The sequence below is a fragment of the Netta rufina genome, assembly GCF_964035555.1.
Source record: "Netta rufina genome assembly, chromosome: 1".
Taxonomy (NCBI): Eukaryota; Metazoa; Chordata; class Aves; order Anseriformes; family Anatidae; genus Netta; species Netta rufina.
In genome coordinates this window covers 44,155,007-44,173,964 of record NC_140123.1, presented here as the reverse complement: position 1 = coordinate 44,173,964, position 18,958 = coordinate 44,155,007, and the positions used below count along the sequence as shown (strand labels likewise).

At 35.7% G+C, this 18,958-nt stretch overlaps 1 protein-coding gene across 9 annotated transcripts in view; it reads right to left on the bottom strand.

The window, feature by feature from the left end:
* The window catches only part of LMO7 (LIM domain 7), a 72,598-nt gene that overhangs the window by 12,758 nt on the left and 40,882 nt on the right, over nucleotides 1-18,958 (bottom strand). For 5 of the 9 annotated variants that reach the window (XM_084283456.1, XM_084283461.1, XM_084283463.1 and 2 more), the window contains 11 exons: nucleotides 17,882-18,202; nucleotides 14,847-14,961; nucleotides 10,378-10,539; nucleotides 8,789-8,973; nucleotides 8,077-8,137; nucleotides 6,982-7,038; nucleotides 6,787-6,828; nucleotides 5,049-5,074; nucleotides 4,654-4,758; nucleotides 3,047-3,139; nucleotides 1,213-1,607 (listed from right to left, as the gene is read on the bottom strand). In XM_084283456.1, coding sequence (XP_084139582.1) covers nucleotides 1,213-1,607; nucleotides 3,047-3,139; nucleotides 4,654-4,758; nucleotides 5,049-5,074; nucleotides 6,787-6,828; nucleotides 6,982-7,038; nucleotides 8,077-8,137; nucleotides 8,789-8,973; nucleotides 10,378-10,539; nucleotides 14,847-14,961; nucleotides 17,882-18,202 — 1,562 coding nt within the window. The remainder of the gene's footprint in view (nucleotides 1-1,212; nucleotides 1,608-3,046; nucleotides 3,140-4,653; nucleotides 4,759-5,048; nucleotides 5,075-6,786; nucleotides 6,829-6,981; nucleotides 7,039-8,076; nucleotides 8,138-8,788; nucleotides 8,974-10,377; nucleotides 10,540-14,846; nucleotides 14,962-17,881; nucleotides 18,203-18,958) is intronic. The other 4 variants (XM_084283460.1, XM_084283459.1, XM_084283457.1 and 1 more) reach the window with 4 other exon arrangements.

Below are 18,958 nucleotides of genomic sequence, written 5' to 3'. Positions count from 1 at the left end.
TTGATATCATGTATAAGCAGAAATTACTGAAGATAACACAAGAACAAAGAAAAAAAACTGAGAGAAAGAGCAAAGTTAGTTGCAACTCAAGGCAGTAAGCTAAGTGCACAAGAAACAAGAAAAAGTTACTATTCTAATCTTTTGAACAGATTAATTTCCCATGATGCCTGTAGAATTGTTGGAGAACTTCTGGACAAGAACATGCACTTGTAAACTTTTTTTTTAAGCAATCTGATGTAGAAATTAATGGAAGAAACTTTATCATGCTCAAGGATAGAAATATCCACTATGGGTATTTCTAACAGGCTTTGATGACTAAGACAGTATTTGTTAACTCATATAGCACAATGCCCCTCATTGATAAATTAGCACGCTAGCACAATTAAATTTTATTGTCATATTGTCAAGCTACAATGATAGATGAGTCTGGAAAATCAGTCATGCACTTGTTGGAAAAGAATTAACCTGGTATTTCTTTTGAAAGACCTGTACTTTGGGCCAGTGACTCTTACTTTACATTCTTACACAAGGGTTCTTACACAAGAGTTCACAGTAAGTGTTTTAGGTCATCTCTGATTTGGCTAAAATTACTGTATATGTACATCCTATTTAAAAACGAGCAGAAGTAGGTTAATAGAGCACTTGATTCATGGAAGAAAATTTCATCTCACACCTGATTCTTCTACATTCAGAAATAAAGAACATTTTATTCAGCCTCAGCAGGATACTCTGTGTAATAAGATATTTATATCAATGAGCACTGCCAGCCAGGCTGCAGAATTTTAAGTTATCACCCATCAGCTTCTAAATATCTTTCTTCAGCTGAAATGTGAAAATGAAAATGCAATTATTTCTAGACTTTTGGAACACAGAAGAAGACTGGTCTGCATGAGGTAAATAATTGGTTTGCAACAAAATGGACTAAGAAGCAGTGGGACTCAAATTATGGCAACTCAGTCACAGGTACCTATCTGATTATGCTTACAGAATGTGTGAATGATGGCAGAACCATGGATATTTTTACTGTTTCCCTGACAAACTACATATACAAGGTGTTAGCAGGCTGAGACTATTATGCAACATCTTGCACTGATTAATCTGCAATATGAATCCTACATGAATGCACTTATATATTCAGGATATACGCTCCCTTTAGAAAGATATTTGAATTTTTATGAAGAAGGGAGTGTTCATCTCATCACAAGTACAAACCTTTGGTACTGAGATGTCTCCACCGACACCTCCTTTGGCTTTTCTGCCCGCCGCCTCTGCTCCTCCATCTCCGCCCGCCGCCTCTGCTCCTCCATCTCCGCCCGCCGCCTCTGCTCCTCAGCATACTGCTTCTCCCTCTCTTTACGTTGTCTTTCAAGCTCTAGCTCTTCAAGTTCCCTTTCTTGCTCAAAATGCAGTGCTGCTTCTTCCTGGACACTCCATTCCTTCTGATGTCTCCTCTCTTCTTCCTTGCCCAGCAAGTGTGCTGCCAGCTCATTTCCTACATCTCCTTCTGGCTCCTCAGGAGTACTTGCTTCGGGGCTTGCCCCCCAGCTGGACACAGATGGAGCCCGTGCAGAGACAGAGAGCGTGTTTAAGGTTAGAACGGTCTGCTCCTGTAGCAAAGAAAATAAATGTTTTTAGGGGGGAGAGCTCTGGTGTTTATTTGTTTTTCTGGTTGGTTGGTTTTGTTTTGTTTTTAAACAGGTAGCTGAATTAGGTTATTTATTCCATGAGGGAAGACTGTTGTAAAAAGCATCCCTACAACTCTGAATGCAAAACACAGGCGGCATACACTTTTGATGTGTGTATGTGTGTGTGTGTGTGTGTGTGTGTGTGTGTGTGTCTGCTAGCACATTCTCCTAATTCAAAAGCTTCATTCCACACAGCAGTCTTAGGAAGCACAATGGGCAGCTTGTCCACAAGTATATGAAGCATTCAGCCTTCTAAAGCATCTCTTGCATTTCATGCCACTCCATTTCCACTTAAATCCCCACCGGAAACAAGCTCTTTGTGACATCCAACATTTCTCCACAGTGTTTTGACTTCCAAGACCCACCTAAGAGAGCCATCATAAGTGGCTATCAGACCAGTGTATTTCACATGAATCATCACGTGGAGGAAATTTCATCCTCCTACATTCTAGTGCCATTTGAAAGTCAAGCCTCAGACTTACCACTCTAAAACTTTTATCTCAAACACAAAAAAAGATCTTTCCGTGGTCAAAATAAGTTTTAAAGGCAAAGAGTATTTGTTCTCTTCAAATTAAGGACTGGTCCATTCAAATTTCTTATAATTAAAAAAAATTGTTTTTTACACTCTCATACAGCGAAGTTCTTTAACAGCTCAAAGAATTTTCTTCAATTTGAAGTCCTAAGATTTTAGAGTCTTCATGTTCATGACCATATAAACACAAGTGATCCAGCTGAGATGCTGGAAGTTGCACTCATGTAGCAATAGAGATCTCACACCTTCCATGCTCAACAAAAAACCCGTACATCTTCTCAAAAACAACAGACACAATAGTAGGCAGCTATAGAAACTACACACACTCAAAGTTCTAAAATATATGATAGCAAAATTGAATATGACTTGATATGTACATTTTCCAGAGATGGAACAAACTAGGTGCTATTAACAAGCCAGAATATTACAAACGTGCCTAAAGAAGCATTGAAGCAGAATTTCAAAGGTAAAATTAGGAGGTAATTATTATACAATAAATGTGACCATTTCATTCTCATCACAATAGTTCCTACATGCTATAACATTATGCCAACCTCTCTTGCGTTAGTTATCTAACCAATCCACGATGAAAAAAAGTCGAATTCAACAGGTCTCAGAACACCGTATTTCCTCTTTCCTTTCCATCTTTGCAACCTCTTTCTACCAAGTTATAGACAATAATTTTATTTTAGGACCATTTCTTTTCCAAACCAAGATAAGTGACATAAAATAACTACTTGCCCGTTTATGTGTTTCTAATACATAAACAAACAAACCTATGAAACCATGAAGCTTATCAGTCAGAAGTGAAGCCATATTCATAGTTTACCTCATCCAAATACTTGGAGTTCTCTCTTTCAGCTTCTTGCTTAGCTCGCAGCCATTCTTCCCTCAGTTTTTCTTGTTCTCGTTTGTATTTCTCCTGTTAGGTTAGATTGAAGTGATACACATAAATAAGAAACTTGGTTTACTTGCATTAAGATGTACTACTCTAATTTAATTTATTTTGTAAAAGACTAGAGTGGTAAAAACATGCTTGATTTACGTCAGGACGTCAGGTGTGCCGAAAGTGAATGATATCCTCTCAAATACAATCAAAAGGAGTTCAGTCATTGATTTCAGAGAAGCCAGGCTTCTCGTATGCTAACCTAACAACTGACCTCACATCCATTACATTCCCTTTCTTTACAGTTCAGTTCCAAACTGAAAAAATACCAGCTATCTGAAGTATTTATTGGAAGACAGTACTCATATTTAACTTGGAACTGGACACAGTAATATGATAAAGTCATTACTAAGTTAAATATAAGGCAGTAATTTGGTTTCAGCAAGAACATTTGGTCTTTTGGAAGCTTATTCTAACAAAAGACAATTTTTGGACCTCAAATTTTGTCCTATGACTAGATTTAGTATGAAATCAAAGCAGTGTTTTAAGACATTACTTAAGGTACTCAATAAATATTTTGGTGGTTTTGTCTGTCACTCCCTCAGTCCTGGGAAAAACAAAATATGTAACATTAAATGTTTTCCTTCTAAGGTTTTAGGTTTTTTGTTTTGTTGTTGTTGTTGTTTTTTTCTCTTCTCCCTCTCTCTTTTTTTCTCTCTCTCTCCCTCTCTCTCACCTGGAAATAAACAAAAACTGACTTATGTTCCTTTCTCTGTTATTTAAACAACAGTTGTTATTGGGATCATTGGGAAGAGGAATAACATTATGACTCAAGACAAATTTAGTTTTTCAGGTGGCAAAAAAAGGAAAAGGGAAAATAAAAGCAAAGGCAGAGGGATCAGATTGGTCTCAAAAAAGGGAAGACAAGTTTTACATTTTTCAAAGCCATCTCTCCACATGTCAAATTGTACACCCAACTGTAACAGAGACCACAAATATGTTTAGAAGGGCACAACTCTCCTGCCTCATAGAGTTTGCAAGTTAAAAAGGAATAATAAAAGCCAAAACATTAAGAAAAAAACAACACAGAGCAATTAAGTTTTGCTTTGTCATTGAGATTTACTGCTGAATGCCTAGATTTTATTAACACTGCTTGTACAGAGTAAATGACATCTCTGTCACCTGGTTATCAAGAAACTCATTCTAGAGACAGTCTTCTTACCAAAAAAAAATCATATTCAAAAGTGATGACCTAAGTGGTCTTTGCTTGTAACTTTTTTTTTTTTTTCCCCGGTAAGAGCAAACCAGCCTTCTGATGACTGAGCACTTCTGGCTGTAGCAAATATACAAGTCTGGCTTTGATTTCATGAAGCTCACTAATGCATTTACCTCTTTTTTGCTAATAATTGCTAGTGTCTTCTATTATACAGCCCAGCAAATGTATCTAGAAGTCCTCTTCAGCAATCAGTAAGAAGAGTTACAGAAATCAAGAAATGTTTTCTTCCCTAATAGTTAACAGTTAATCCTATGATCATGAAGATTAACTATACCTGCAGTAAACGATCCTGCTCCTTTTGCCATTTTTCCTGTCTTTTTCGTTCTTCCTCTTGATCCCAAACCCGACGATTTGAAGCAGTAATGGATGGGACTGGGAGCTAATACAGCATGGAAATGAATGAATGTTATCATCCTACACATAATCAATGCTACATTTTAAAAGAGAAATAAAAGCCATTACAAATGCTATAGCTTTAGAATGACAAGAACCTAAATCAACTTCTTCAAAGGGACAGTAAGTAACCATTCTCTTAGACATTAAAAAAGTCTTAGAGCTCTCTGATTTGATTGGAATTTTAAGGCAGTGTAAAAAAGCAATGGAAAGCTGCGGGCTTCTTGAAAAGACAAGTATTATACAGCTCATTAGTTATCTGTAAACAGTACTTACATCAGGCAGTGCAGGCTCTGGGCCACCTGTGGGATTTGCAAGTAGAAGGCAAAACAAAACAAAAACAAAAAAGAAAATTATTAGAAGCATACTAACTACCTTAAGACTTGCTCACTACTTTAAGACTTCCTCAAGTGTGGAAAGTCTGAACTTCAGACTAAATTTTTACTTCCTTAGTAAGCCATGCTTGTAGCATTTGACCCTACTTCACTTACTTGAGGTCAGAATTTATTAGGTGCTTTCAACTAACGTGTGCAACTCTTTAAAAGCTTTACATGCTTACAGGTGCTATCAGCAATTGTTTGAAATGGCAGTACCTCTCCCACTGTGGCAAAACAGAAGCTTCTTGCTGCAGTTTTCCTATTGTTATTGTGAAAACCAACTGTTCAGCATGCCAGATGCTCAGAATGTTGCTCTGGTGTACGGCAGCTACTCGCCTAATAACCTTGGCATGAACTAAGAGCAATAAGCAACTTCTACATCACGAAACTGTGCTTTTTACCTTTGCAACTGCTTTCCCTTTCCTACTCTGCAAAGCATACTTTAATTTGGTGAGCTTGTCACCATTTACCACAAACTTTATGCTCTCTGAGGCTATCATGCCTGATCACAGCTTGTGCCAAAACAATGATTAAAAAATAAACCCTACATATTCACAATTTTGTCTTCATTATCAGACCAGAACAGCCGCAGTAACAACAGGACAAATAGAATTGATCTCCTGTGCAGTTGTACCAGGAGAGATTAAAGGCAGACATAAGCTGTAGCTATTTTTGCTCCTCTCTTTTCTCACACCTGTAAGCTTATGCTGGCCTGCACAGATTTAAAAAAGAAAATTCTTCTATAACTTTGTAATGTCAAAATTCCAAAAGTTAAAAAAGACCAAAAGTACACTGAGTGTACACTCTAGAAATTCACCCTTCTCTTCCCCCTCAAGCAAAAATTCATCAAAACGAAACCAAATTTCACAGCCAGCCTTAAAAAAAAAAAAAAAAAAAAAAAAAAAAAAAAAAAAAAGCAGAGGGGAAGCCATCAAAAAAATACCACCTTATAACAGATACAGTAAGCAAACAGAACCACAAACACAGATATATGCTGTGGCACTTCACGTATCACTTCTCAAAAAATAACAGGGCACACAACCAGGGGCATAAATCTTGGCTCCGCTCAAATCACTGGCCAAATTCACACTGGACTTCCAGCAGGCCACAATTTCACTCTTTCAGGCTACAGCAAAACAGCAAGGCATATATAGTCTAAAGACAGCATTAGACATACATTAGTGGAAGTATGCAAGTTGTGACATGCAGAACACCAAAAAGCAACCTACAAAACCAGAACTGAGAGCCTCATTTATTTATTTATTTTTGCCTTTAAAAGCTAGCAGATTCAATTCAAAATTTGTATTGGTCTTCTCAGGATCTAGTGACTTCACCACATAGTAGAAGACCAGCCACTACTGTTTTCCATTGATTTAGAATGTATAGAGAGCTGCAATTCAAAATAATAAGATGCTTTACTCTGAATTTGAGTTTAACAGCTGTTTGAACTCTGCAATAAGCTTCTACTGGAATGTTCAACATTATTTTGTTTTGTAGGTAGCAGTAAACCTGAACAGCAAGTGCTATCCCTCTTACTCCTATCCAGTGGAGAAAAAAAAAAAAAAAAAAAAAAAAAGGAATATGAACAATACAAAAGATTTAAATAGCTATAGATAGAACACACAAAGACCCATTACCACAAAGGTAGACCCATGAATTGTAAGAATAACCTGATGACCCTGGGGAAAGAAGGGAAATGAATTATGTTGCTTTGTCATAACTGCAGCAAACAATGCTGAAGAGGCAGAGTACCCAGCACCAGACTTGTTAAGAAGAGTGTGCAACAGGAACAATTTCATGGAAGTACATGAAATGTTAGCTCTTTGGTTTACCTTGTTCAAAAAATTGTGACCGTCTTTTTAAGTTTTTCAAAGAAATTGGTTCAGATGCTATTTGAAAGATACAAAGAATACAGACAAGTCAATGAGGTGCTGTTTTGTTTTTCTTTCAAATGACTATCACCACTGGATAACAAAAGTTTGTTACACCTCCAGTCTACGGACATGTCACAAAAAAAAAAAAGACACTGAAATAAAGGAAAACCTAATATTTCATAGTAATAAATACAGTTTTTAGTAGGTTACATCATATACTGATTAGTATTTAATTTTATCACTGACACTGTTCAACTTTAACAACAGTACAAGCATCACACTCAGACTCAGATTCTTCCTGTCTAATCTCAGCCACCTTGACTGAGATGCCAAATTAGGCTAAGGAGTCTAATCACCATTTAACGTCATCAGAAAGGCATCTCCAGAGGACAACTTATCTCTTGGGGGATACTTTTGTATATCACCAGGCACATGCAAGATAAAATGAAATACAGAGCTCCCATTTAAGGCTTACTGTTCCATTTGGAAGTGTAAATACCTGGTTTCTCTCACTGTCATCAAGTAAGATAACAATTGTTCATAGCATCATAAATAATTATTGTTCATACCAGAACCATCAATATCAATTTGAACACAACTAAAAGTAGTAACAAAAAAACAACCACAGCTTCCTCCCTAAACGTCACAACTAAAACAGAAAAGAAAATGGATACTCTCTACATTTTTTTCTTGGGCAGTGAAATAAACTGATACTCATACTGATCCAGTCTCCACACAATTCAGTAGCAATTATAACAAATTCTGCACCTCCTCTTTCTCTTTCATCCCTACTCTACATTAAGTTTACAACCACTAATGCTGAGACAGGGGATTTGTCACTGCTTTGTTGTCAGTTCTCCAACTGTTTAGCACATCAAGGAAGCAAACTACACCCAGTTTGGATGCAATTAGATCTCTGTGATACCTGTCTAGTTTTTAGTTCATTAAGGTCTCACTTAGCCCACTATATAAAGCTTGCAATAATTACAGGTTTAGTATCTGTGCTTGTTCCAAACCCATACAATTAGAAGATGAAAAGCAATGGTAGTTTACCTCTTTGTTCATTAGATCCAAGGTCTCCTTGCATTCCATTTATGAACTTTGTTTCCGTACCCTAAAAAATAAGAGATACAGGACTCAAATTCATTAGACTTGTGGAAGTTGATCCAATTAAACTTCTCCCTGATAGGAGCTGTGTATCATGAAACATTTGATTTCAAAATATTAGAAATTCCACAGGAGGATATGAAAACTAACTAAAACTTCTTGAGTATATTATATGATAAAATGACTGGAGGCATTTGTGGGGATCAGTAACAGGCTGTGAATTGGTAGCTGAAGTAAAAAACATTAGTTTGCAAGAAAATGCCAGGAGACAAAACCTTCCTATTTCAGCTCCTGGGCAGGCAGGTTGGGAGATATTTGCAGGAAATTTGAAAGAACATAACTGCTGTTGCTTTGGACTGCAACATTCATTTACACTAATGATGGAGGTTATATGCTTTTCTAAAGAATAAGCAATGTACATACCTCAGCTAATGCACAGTCTTTAAATATTTTAATATTTTTCATAGTCTTTAGAGCACCGTATATATCTTACTACCTAGTTATATCTCCATATTTGCAGTAACCTTTATGTTCCTAAAAATAAGCAATGCAAGATAAGAAAAAGATTTTTTCTTCCTCTCCATCCTTCCCCTTATCAAGGCAATCAATTTTCACTTCTCCTCCCCAACATCCCACAACTGTTCAAAAACATACTCACAGAACTCTGAAGACTGCTGGAGAATTCTCTTTTTGATGATATGGTTGAAACATTTGAAACACTTTCTCCGGAAGTTGCATCAATCCATTTATTTTCAGATGTACCTATAATGTTGGTACCCATACTGGTGAGATTGAGGATTTTATGCCTTACATGTGGCAGGGAAGGCTGGTCTTTGCCCCAGTCTTTTGGTATGTGGAGATCAAGAAATTAACGTAGACAGTAACGTCAAAGAACAGAACAACACTTAGCGAAAACACATTAAAATAACACAAGAGACACATAAAGAACAAAGATGGAGAGACGCAAATCAGGTAGAATTTGTGGAGACAGGAAAAGGGGCTTTTACGAGCAGACCGCCTTCCCCAAAAATACAAGTGTTAGTCAGAAGCCACAAGTTTGCCAGGTATTTTGCTAACATGGACTATAGCAGCTCAACATTAAAGAGTAATTAGTATTAATTGAAAACTATTTCATCAGCATTAGTAACGATCAAGAATTCTTTCAACTTTACTCACACAAGGTAATATTTCAATCACACACTATTCAGGGAAGTGTCATTTTCACATCCAAGATACTCAGGAAACACATAGGGCAACAATAAAAAAAAAAAAAAAGGAGGGGTAGTCTGAACTAGAAAAAAAATATGAGGGGAAGAAAAAATCGAAATCCTCGCTCAGCCTCCATGATTCTCCCCATCCCCAATTCCCTACAGTTTATTCAATGAACTCTCCAATAGATTTTCACTTTTCATTTTTGCTAGGTCCTGTAGAAATCATGATTTGTTTCGTGTCTCTTCCCCAATCAATTATATTCCTTTTTTTTTTTCCCACTTGCCGTTAAATTTTTCTACCCAGTATCCCACTAAAATAACGTTTTGTCATTATACTCTCAAATAAGTCACTGATCACTCTCCCAATTCTGTAAAAGTTATTTCATGATTTTGAAAGGGTATCCTGATCAGACCCATGGCAAGCCCAGAGACCGAACAAGGCCTTCAGCTGGGATGGAAATCCTCACTAGCTAGAATAGGTACTACCATTCTGTTGAGATTACAGCATCACAATATTTGGGTAAATGTTTAAAATCATAGTAGAGAAGAGTTATATCAGCCACAAGCTCATACACCAGCAAAAACCCTTCATGAAGGTAAACAGGCAAGATTCTCCTTTACTGAAGAAAGGAGCTGCTGCTGTTTCAGGGACAGAGGCTCCAAACTTGACTATCTTCTAGAGACTAGCCCCTCTTTGTTTTTGTGGTATGGCAAGAAATGAACATTTTATATTTCCTTGTGTGTTGGTTGTACATTTTATTTGTTCATTCAGCTGTGTGTTCTGTTAAAAGCAGGCCAGAGCACCAGACAGAGGTAAGTTCAATGTTTAGTAGACTTGCTTGCCACAACATTTCTAATGCACAAGGAGTTAAAAAAGCCAAGCTGTGTTAAAATGCAACAGACATTAGCAAACTACTTAGCTCAGATACATGTTACTTCTGTAAGGGTAATAAGGACTCTCAGCTGTCAGGTACAGCAGAGAGGAAGCTTATTTGCCTTACAGAGCATACTGTATCTGCCCTATGAAACAACTCACCATTCTTTCCATATCGTCTAACATCCATGACCAGGTTTCCAGTTTCTAGTGCTCTGTTGATGGCTTCTTCCCACTGACTATAGTCCATATGTGAAACCTTTGTGCCGTTGATAGCAATGATCTCATCATCTACATGCAGCTGAGAAAGTTTTGCAGGACTACCTGCAGAAATCAGAAGGAAAAAAAAATATCTTTTAACAGTTATTTATTTTTAACCACAGCTGTTACTGAGGGAATAAAGTAACAATTCATACATAGAAATGCTTATTAGCGGATATTCAGAAAGTCTTGAAAAAAAATGACAGTACTGTGAATATAAGGTCAGTAAAATCAGTTAATATTAGAGTAGCATTGAACTTCGAAACATAAAAATGACAAACGTTAGTCTTTGGGGTTTGCAAGCATCCACATTTAATAAACAGGCTCTGGTTAGCCCTCTTCTGCCTTTCTGAAAGAGACAGGCAGCACCACAGTGTCTGTAGCCAACGATTAGCTGAAGTTCAGACAATGTTTGGGTAATCCTCCTATTTGCCCAAAGATATACTCCATTTAGTTAATTCCAGTATAAGATGACTTCCTCATTCTTATTTACATTTTATGGGCTCTATCGATAAGAATATGCTGTTATGTTGTTTTGCTAACAATATTTTATAGCTCTGAGTTGAGTGGCAATTGGTCTCACTCAAGGTATTGCTAGGTGCTGTCCTGTTAGAGTTCTCTGAATTGTATTTATTTTACCAGTGCCTACAAATCAATTAAGAGTAAATTTTATTGCCATTTGGACTTTGGATTTTAATGATATTTTGCAAGACAGGCTGCACTTTATACTCTTTTTCACTTATTACTATGTGCTGGCTGGTGATCTAAGCAGCCTAAGGACAGAGTGCCTACAGGACTAGGACTAGTGAGTGGCCCCTCCTCCCCACACACTTTTTTAATTCAGAAAATGGATGAGTTGAGAAGCTCAAACTTCCTTACATATAATTTTATGAATTATATCTGAATTGTTCTTCCATTAAGAGTAATTCCCTTAGCAGAACAACCACATTTTCACTTTCTTTTTTCTAAAGATTGCAAAAATAAATCCTTATGTTAATAACATCAAACAAATCTGAATTACACAACAGAAACGTTTTCCAGATTAAGTCGAGAAATGCACACATCTTTTTTAAAATATACCAAGGACAATGTTATATTTCATTATCGTAAACAGATGTGGACAAACATGACAGAAGAATTTAGACATCATATGCTTCATTCTAACCTTCTGATTCACTAGAACAATGCTGTTACAAGTCCGGATCTAAGGATTCAGATAGTTCTTAAATTTCCTGGAATGCCAGTAAATTAAGAAACAAAGAAGAGCTATGCTTCCTATATTATACCAAGCAGTGATCCTTCGCGTTCACAAAAAAATGACACTACCATGTTGGAAGAGCACAGATTCATATTCTGTTTTTCTGCATTCCTAAAATATGGACTGATATTCCATTAGAAGTTACCAGCAAAACTTTTAAAACACACTAAATACTTTTAAGTAATGTTAAAAAGAAGAAACAAACAAACAACAACAAAAATACATGAGTTTTCATTTGGAGGAAGAAAGCATGGGCAACAGTTAAACTGAAAAAAAAAAAAAAAAAAGCACCTCCTTAGAGCTAGGAAGATGTCAAAGAATTAATAGATTTGAAAGTCAAATTGAATGTACCATCAACAACACTATCAAAGTTACTAATATCGAAGTCACTACTTGCAACATTTTATAAACGTTTGTAAGTGTCTGATGTGACAGTAAGATTTTTTGTACCATATAGTTTGAACACATACATGGAACTTTATACTCATTGTACAGAGAATGCTACAGACTCAGAGACACTGGAACTGTTTTGTGTTGTGACAAGATGAGCACTAGGAACCAAGCGGTGGTCATTTTACTCAAATAATTCAGTTGGGATGACATTCAGCTCAAAGAAATACCTCTGGGTTACCAACTCACGTTTTAGGAAAGGAAGGAATTTTAAGATGGCATAGTTCTTCCCATATCACCAGAAAAATATATGCAGACCACATCACAACCATTCAGATTTGAACAAACAGCAGTGGTCTCCAAATTGCAAATGTACTTAACATGTTCAGGAAAAATTACACTGCACAATTTTTGTCATGTAACTTTGCTGGCTAGCCTTCCTACGCTGCCTTTGCAGTCTGTGAATGAAAGGGCTTCTCAGGAGTGCAAACTAAACCACCTATATTGACTGGGATTTTGCTCCAATTCAACCTTAGAGAAGTCTGCAGAGATTAGCTGGCTGTTCAGGTTCCTAGAGCTGTATGGTGCCAAACACCTTCCTTGAAGTCCTCCAAAAGCATAGAACTTAATGATAATTTCTTGTCATGGGTATAGAGGATTTAGCTTAAATTACATTTAAAAATATAAAAAAAAAAAAAAGAAAAAAACACAGTATGGCTGTTTTACATAAATTTCACTGAAGGTAGAGGATTTTTTCTTAGCCCTCTCAAAAGGAGACCAAACAAACAAAAGAAAACCAACAAATGCAAAATAATATTTCTCACTCATTTTCCATCCACATTTATTTCTCTCTAACCTACCCTCACCTGTTGTTACTACAGCAAATACCCACTTGTAGTCTTAGAAAATAATTAAAACATGTAGGAAGTGGAACAAATTTACTTCATCTTACATGCCTGTGAGTGTTCAGTCACACACCTGTACATTCTTACATCAATGCAATCTCAAAAATCAATTGCAAATGGGGCAACATATGGCAGGTGAACACAGTACAGTGGTTATAAATGGAGACATGGAATGTTCTGACACAGATATATAGGAAGAAGTTTCTCCAAAAGGAGAAATACATTAGAGTAGATGGCACAGAGAAGCTGTGTAGTCTCCATCCTTGGTCTCAAAACCAACTACGTAAGGCCTTGAGCTCTGGTATGAATTCAGTTCTGACACTTCTTTGAGCAGTGGATTGCTCTAGGTCCCAAGGACCCCTTCCAGTCTGAATTGTCCTATATCTTATTTTTAAAAATAGAAAACAACATTCAGTAGCCCTCAGCTGAAGGCATATCTAACTCTTCAATGAGCTGTCTACCTCCTTCATCTTTCATTCCTTTAAAGGAACCTATAGCTATCACATAAGGACACAAGTCAATTACTGAAAAAGATGTTAAACGTGCTAGAAATAAGAATACCAATATATAAGCCACCAAAACCTCGTCATTTTGTCTTTATTCTTTGCATCCTTCATTGTGAGAATGGTAATACAGCATAACCCAGGTAACAGCTACAAGGCAATGACTTTCTTGCCTACAGATCCAAGGCACAGAGTTCATTTGGAACTTTGTGAACGACAATTAGAAACACCCGGTATCCCCAGGTTTCTCATTTACAGCTGGCAGTGCAAAAAGACAGTCCTTTGCCCCCCAGTAACAAAGTTAAACCAGAAGCCTAGCAACAGATTAAGTAAATTAAGTTATTCTTCACACAAACTAATTATTAATGGTCATAATCTAATTATGAAAAGTACTCAGCTACAATGAAGAGAGCTATAAATTGACTTTAAAACAAAAATCAAGGCTGCCACGTAAGTACAGTTAAATGGTATATTTTCCTCTCTGGAAAGACTAATGAAGGGCTAACTAAATGAGGAATTTCCAGTTATTACTCTTTTCTCAAAATAAACTCATATTTGATGTAAGAAAGGGGACAATATATATCATATTAAATATAATCAAATATTTCTGACAATGTGAGGGATCACTGTTCAGAGAATAGGTACTACATGCGATTTACTTATTGATTTTGCACTTTTAGTTTTTGTTTTTTACTCAAGAAAACTGAGCTTGTTCTCTGCAGGAGACTATTAAAGCTTAGAAATGCTTATATATGCTTTTTTTCAACACAAAAACTATTGCTTTTCCTCAATATTAACACATCTGAAAAAAATGCACTGGTAATCAACTAAGAAATTGCAATTGCCTAAAAATATTAACTGTCTCCAAAAATACAAGAGACTAAGAAAGGTAAAATCAAAGTAAAAATATGAATGTCTAACAAAGTTTGAATTCATGTTTTATAAACACATGAACTCCTTTAAAATAAGGTGAAGGGAACAACCTCGATGTCAAAAATCTGCATGTACGCTTTACTACTGTCCTGTACGAGAGTTGATAAACCCTTGACTAATCATATTTATAGTTTTTCAGTAGTCATAGGAACATTCTTGATTAGGAAAATGCTTTTTAGTATTTCCGAATTAAATCCATTTAAAGAGATTATAATTCACAGAAATACAATAGTAAACAAAATATTATTTTTTCAGTTGTCTACCTGATTATTATTATTATTTTTAATATTCCCAATATCCTTTATGGTAAATATCTTACTTTAGAAGCCTCTGCAAACTAGATACAAGAACAAAAGTTTGTACACTTAAATGCACATTTACCTTCTTCGACTGTTTGTACAAAGGCCCCTGATGAAGTCCAATTTGTTGTAAACCCGAAGTTGCGACTGTGGCCAGGTCTCTGGTTTACATTGATTCTCAATTCACTGTACTGTTCCTGAAAAATAAAACATGACACTACAGTATCTGGTATCACGGGAATCTAAATGAGGGAAAGTTTATCCACTAAATAAGCAAGGCTACTCACAATGTGCACTGTAATCATCTATTATTAGCATCACCAACAAAGGAAGCAGCATTGAACTTTGTTAACTAACTAGTTTGTTTTATATTCAAAGGCGTTTTCAGTGTACTTTTATATTTTGGCTATACATATAACACACTTAGCCATGCATTTTTTCTAATTTAAATATTTCATGAAGTGATGCTACAAGATGTAAGGTGTTTGAGGAAACAAACACTAAATGGGTCATCATGGACAGCCTTGTGAATTTGTAAAATCCAGTGCCTCCTGACCAAACATCATTCAAAAAGGAACATGAAGAAAAACAGCAACAACAAAACAAATAACTAATTCAATCTTACTTTTTCTTCCACATACTACAAAAGTCATCATCAGTTTCCTTTGCAGGCTCAATGCTGCAACTAGATTTTCTTGGGTGAACAATCACGTTTTCTGTTTTGTGGAAATATTACTAGTTTCCTATGTATTTTGTAATGGAGGCCTTAGATAAAAATAATCCCAAAATTAGCTAGAATCTAGATTTTCCATTCTAGAAGGCTTTCAAAATCAGAATGAAACCCAACATTTATGTTTTAAACTACAGAAATATTTGACTTGGAATGCATTTTGGAACACCTGCTTTCAATCTCACAGTATATTATAAACATGTGGTGCACACATTAACATTCTAATGTGAACTCATTAAAAAACAATTAAAATACTCAAATGCATGTTATTCACTTCATTATAATGGAATTGATACTGTTATAAAAGGAAAAAATAAGAGACTTCTGTCAAACACTTGAAATAGATATATTCCAGTAATGTTGCATGGAGGAAACCCTGTATGCTTATATGTGCACTAAACATACATCTACATTTTAGCTCCCCAGCAAACCAGTGCTCTGAAGGGTGGGATTCATTTTCCCTAACTGCAAATATTTAGAAATTCAGGTATGTAAGCCAATTCCCCAGAACTCCTATCCTGGTCAAAGAACACAATGAGCTGCTTTACAAGTAGAAGTAGGTAGCTGGCTTCTCAGGGCAGGAAGCAGCCAGAGGAGTCTTTAGCAGTACCCAGGCATTGGGCCAAGAGGACAACAGTATTGCAAGGGAGCATCCCTTTATTTCTCCCTGTGTTACAAGGACATGTTCCTGATGAAACTCTCCCAGTCACAGCCCATGGTAGAAACTAAAACAGATCCTTAGTTGAAATATTTTCCACACTGAAACAGACTTTTTTCTATTCATCCCACCTCCTTAGGTGAGTAACAGTACTTTAAAAGTTATTCTACTAATAGGTTAGCACATACATAGAAAGCTTCTGAATTTGCCTGTGTTCCTGGAAATCACAATCATCAGTATTTTTTATTTCCACCATCCCAAATCAATTATTTTTTAAACCTACCTAGTGAGAGGAGTAATGCAATTTTGTACCTGTCTAAATTACGAAGCTCAGTGTAGTCTCCAAAACATTTAGTACTGTACAAATCTGGTGTTATTACTGTGATGACTAGTGAACTATCAATTGGTCAGCTCTGATGATTTACAAACATATCAAATAGAACTTGCATTCTTTAAATTATAGTTTGTTTGATGGACCACACAAGTGATATTTTTTATTATTTAAACACTTTCCTTATTTACAAGCAGGACAGTTTATAACTTGGTGACCAATTAGAGAAAAATAGAATCTAGTATTCTTTGCTCTCATTTGGCTCACCTGAAGGGAAACAAAGGACCTATATCTAATCTAATTCCACTAATTAGAATAGCAGCTTCTCTGCCTGTTTTTGCTACAATACAGAAAAAGGATCATAATTTCTTTGCTTATACAATGATCACAGTTTCAAAAAGTTATAATAATTTCATTGCAATAGCTAAGGAGTTATAAGCAGTATTAAACTGAAATGTGTTACTTTTTCACAGGTGATTAGGAAGAAGAATGAATCAAAATTACTGAATACATAAAAAAGATGGTGTGTGAAGTGATTTCATTTATCAGCATCCAAAGATTTTTTTTTATTGTCTTCACTCAAGCTACTGACAACTAACTTGTACAGCAGTGTCAGGAATGCAAAGTATTCACCTTTTAACTTGTCAAGGGGTATAAACCACGTCATTACATATTGCAGAAAGGTGGTGGCAGTTAAAGCTATTGCTACTCATTTTTTTACATGTGAAACATGAAATAAATTGAAAGAAATAGCACTTGATGTATTTTTCCAAGGTTCTGAAAAAACACTCAAAAAACAGCTTCTGGATAAGCACATACACAAGAAGATGGTAATTTCTTTTTAAATTCATTAGTATGAATACCAAGTAGAATAACTTCAAGTACATAATTACAAAACCCAAAAAGGCTTAAGCCACAACTAATGGAAAAAAGGATATTGTGATATTAATGTATAAGGTTGACATTTGAAAAACTGATCTTTATTTTCCACCAGCAATTTAAAAGTGCAAATGAATGCTACAGCAGCTCAGAACATTCATCTAATTGACATTCCTGATTGTACACACAAAGTGCTGATTGGGAGAATACCAGAAGCCTCACAAACACCAAATTAAATATTTAGAGTATCTACTTTGAATTTGATTTCTAAATAAAAGCACGAGAGAGAGAGAGAGAGAGAGAGAGGACTCAAAGATCCATATATACATTCTTTCCTAATGCTCTCTTTCCCCAGAATTAAATCAAACATAATAGGAGTTCTTCAAGTTGATTTCTTACCACTAAGGAATACGTCTATGAGGTCTTGCATGGGATTATTTATTTATTTATTTATTTATTTATTTGTTGACTCTGCTGCAGCATGCAGTTACGCTAAGCAGTTATGACTTCCACACTTACCAGGGATTTTGAATCCTCATGCTCTGGCAGACTCACATTTTCTGCAGAAGATGCAAGTGAAACAGAATCAGGAGGAGAGCAATATTCTTGTTTCAGAATACTGCCTCTGGCATCTTGGTCTTGGGGTTTTACAGGTAATGTGAAATTAGGAGTAGGTGTTGTCTTAATACCTTTTTCCTCCTCATTCTCCTCACCTCTACTTACAAGTACACTGATAGAGAGAGAGTATGAAGAGTCTGGGAGTGAAAATGAACTGCTAGTTAAAGTTTGAGTTCTTTTAGCTTTTTCCACTTCTCCATTGTATTTCTGGCTATCATCCATCTAGGACAAAAATAAAAGTTTGGTAAATATGTGCTTTAAAAAAATCCTTTATCTTTCAGCAGCTTAAATATTTAACAAAGTACTCCTCCCTTTCATGCAGCTTCTAGTCACTGTACCCATTACTAATTACCCACTAAAAAAAAAAGCAGCAAGACTTTTTCCTTAAAATACTTGCAGAATATATAGTATAGACTCATTAAGATAAATTTGTTAAAATGATCTGCTTAGAAAAATTTGCATGCTTCTCCTTTAAAAACTTGAGCCAGATAGGGATTTACGAAAAAGCTACGAAAATCTATGTAATTATGGAAAAAACAATTTCTGTGTTTCAGTGCTTTACTGAGCAGGCAAATTCTAGGCTGGAGTAAAGCTTTAATTTCAAGCTCAGCAAAGCAGAAGAAATTTATATCACCTGAAAATTTGTCTTTAACAATTATGTTAAATTAGCTTCAGACAGTTACATCAAAGGTTTTCTCTCTTCAGAGACAGATTTTTTTTTCATTTTTAATGTAAAATTTAATTTTAATTTAAAATTTTATTCTTCTCCTTTTGTAATAAGGAGTCATTAAAGATGATAAAGATGATTCTACAAAAAAAAATTAGACATTTCTACAAATGCCTTTAAATATAGAAACACAAAAATATTACATGACAGAATCACTTGCTGTATTAATGCAGCCTTCATCAAACAAAAAGAACATTTAAGCTCTACTGTTCACCCAGCTATACGAGACACCAAACGTTTATAAACTTCAG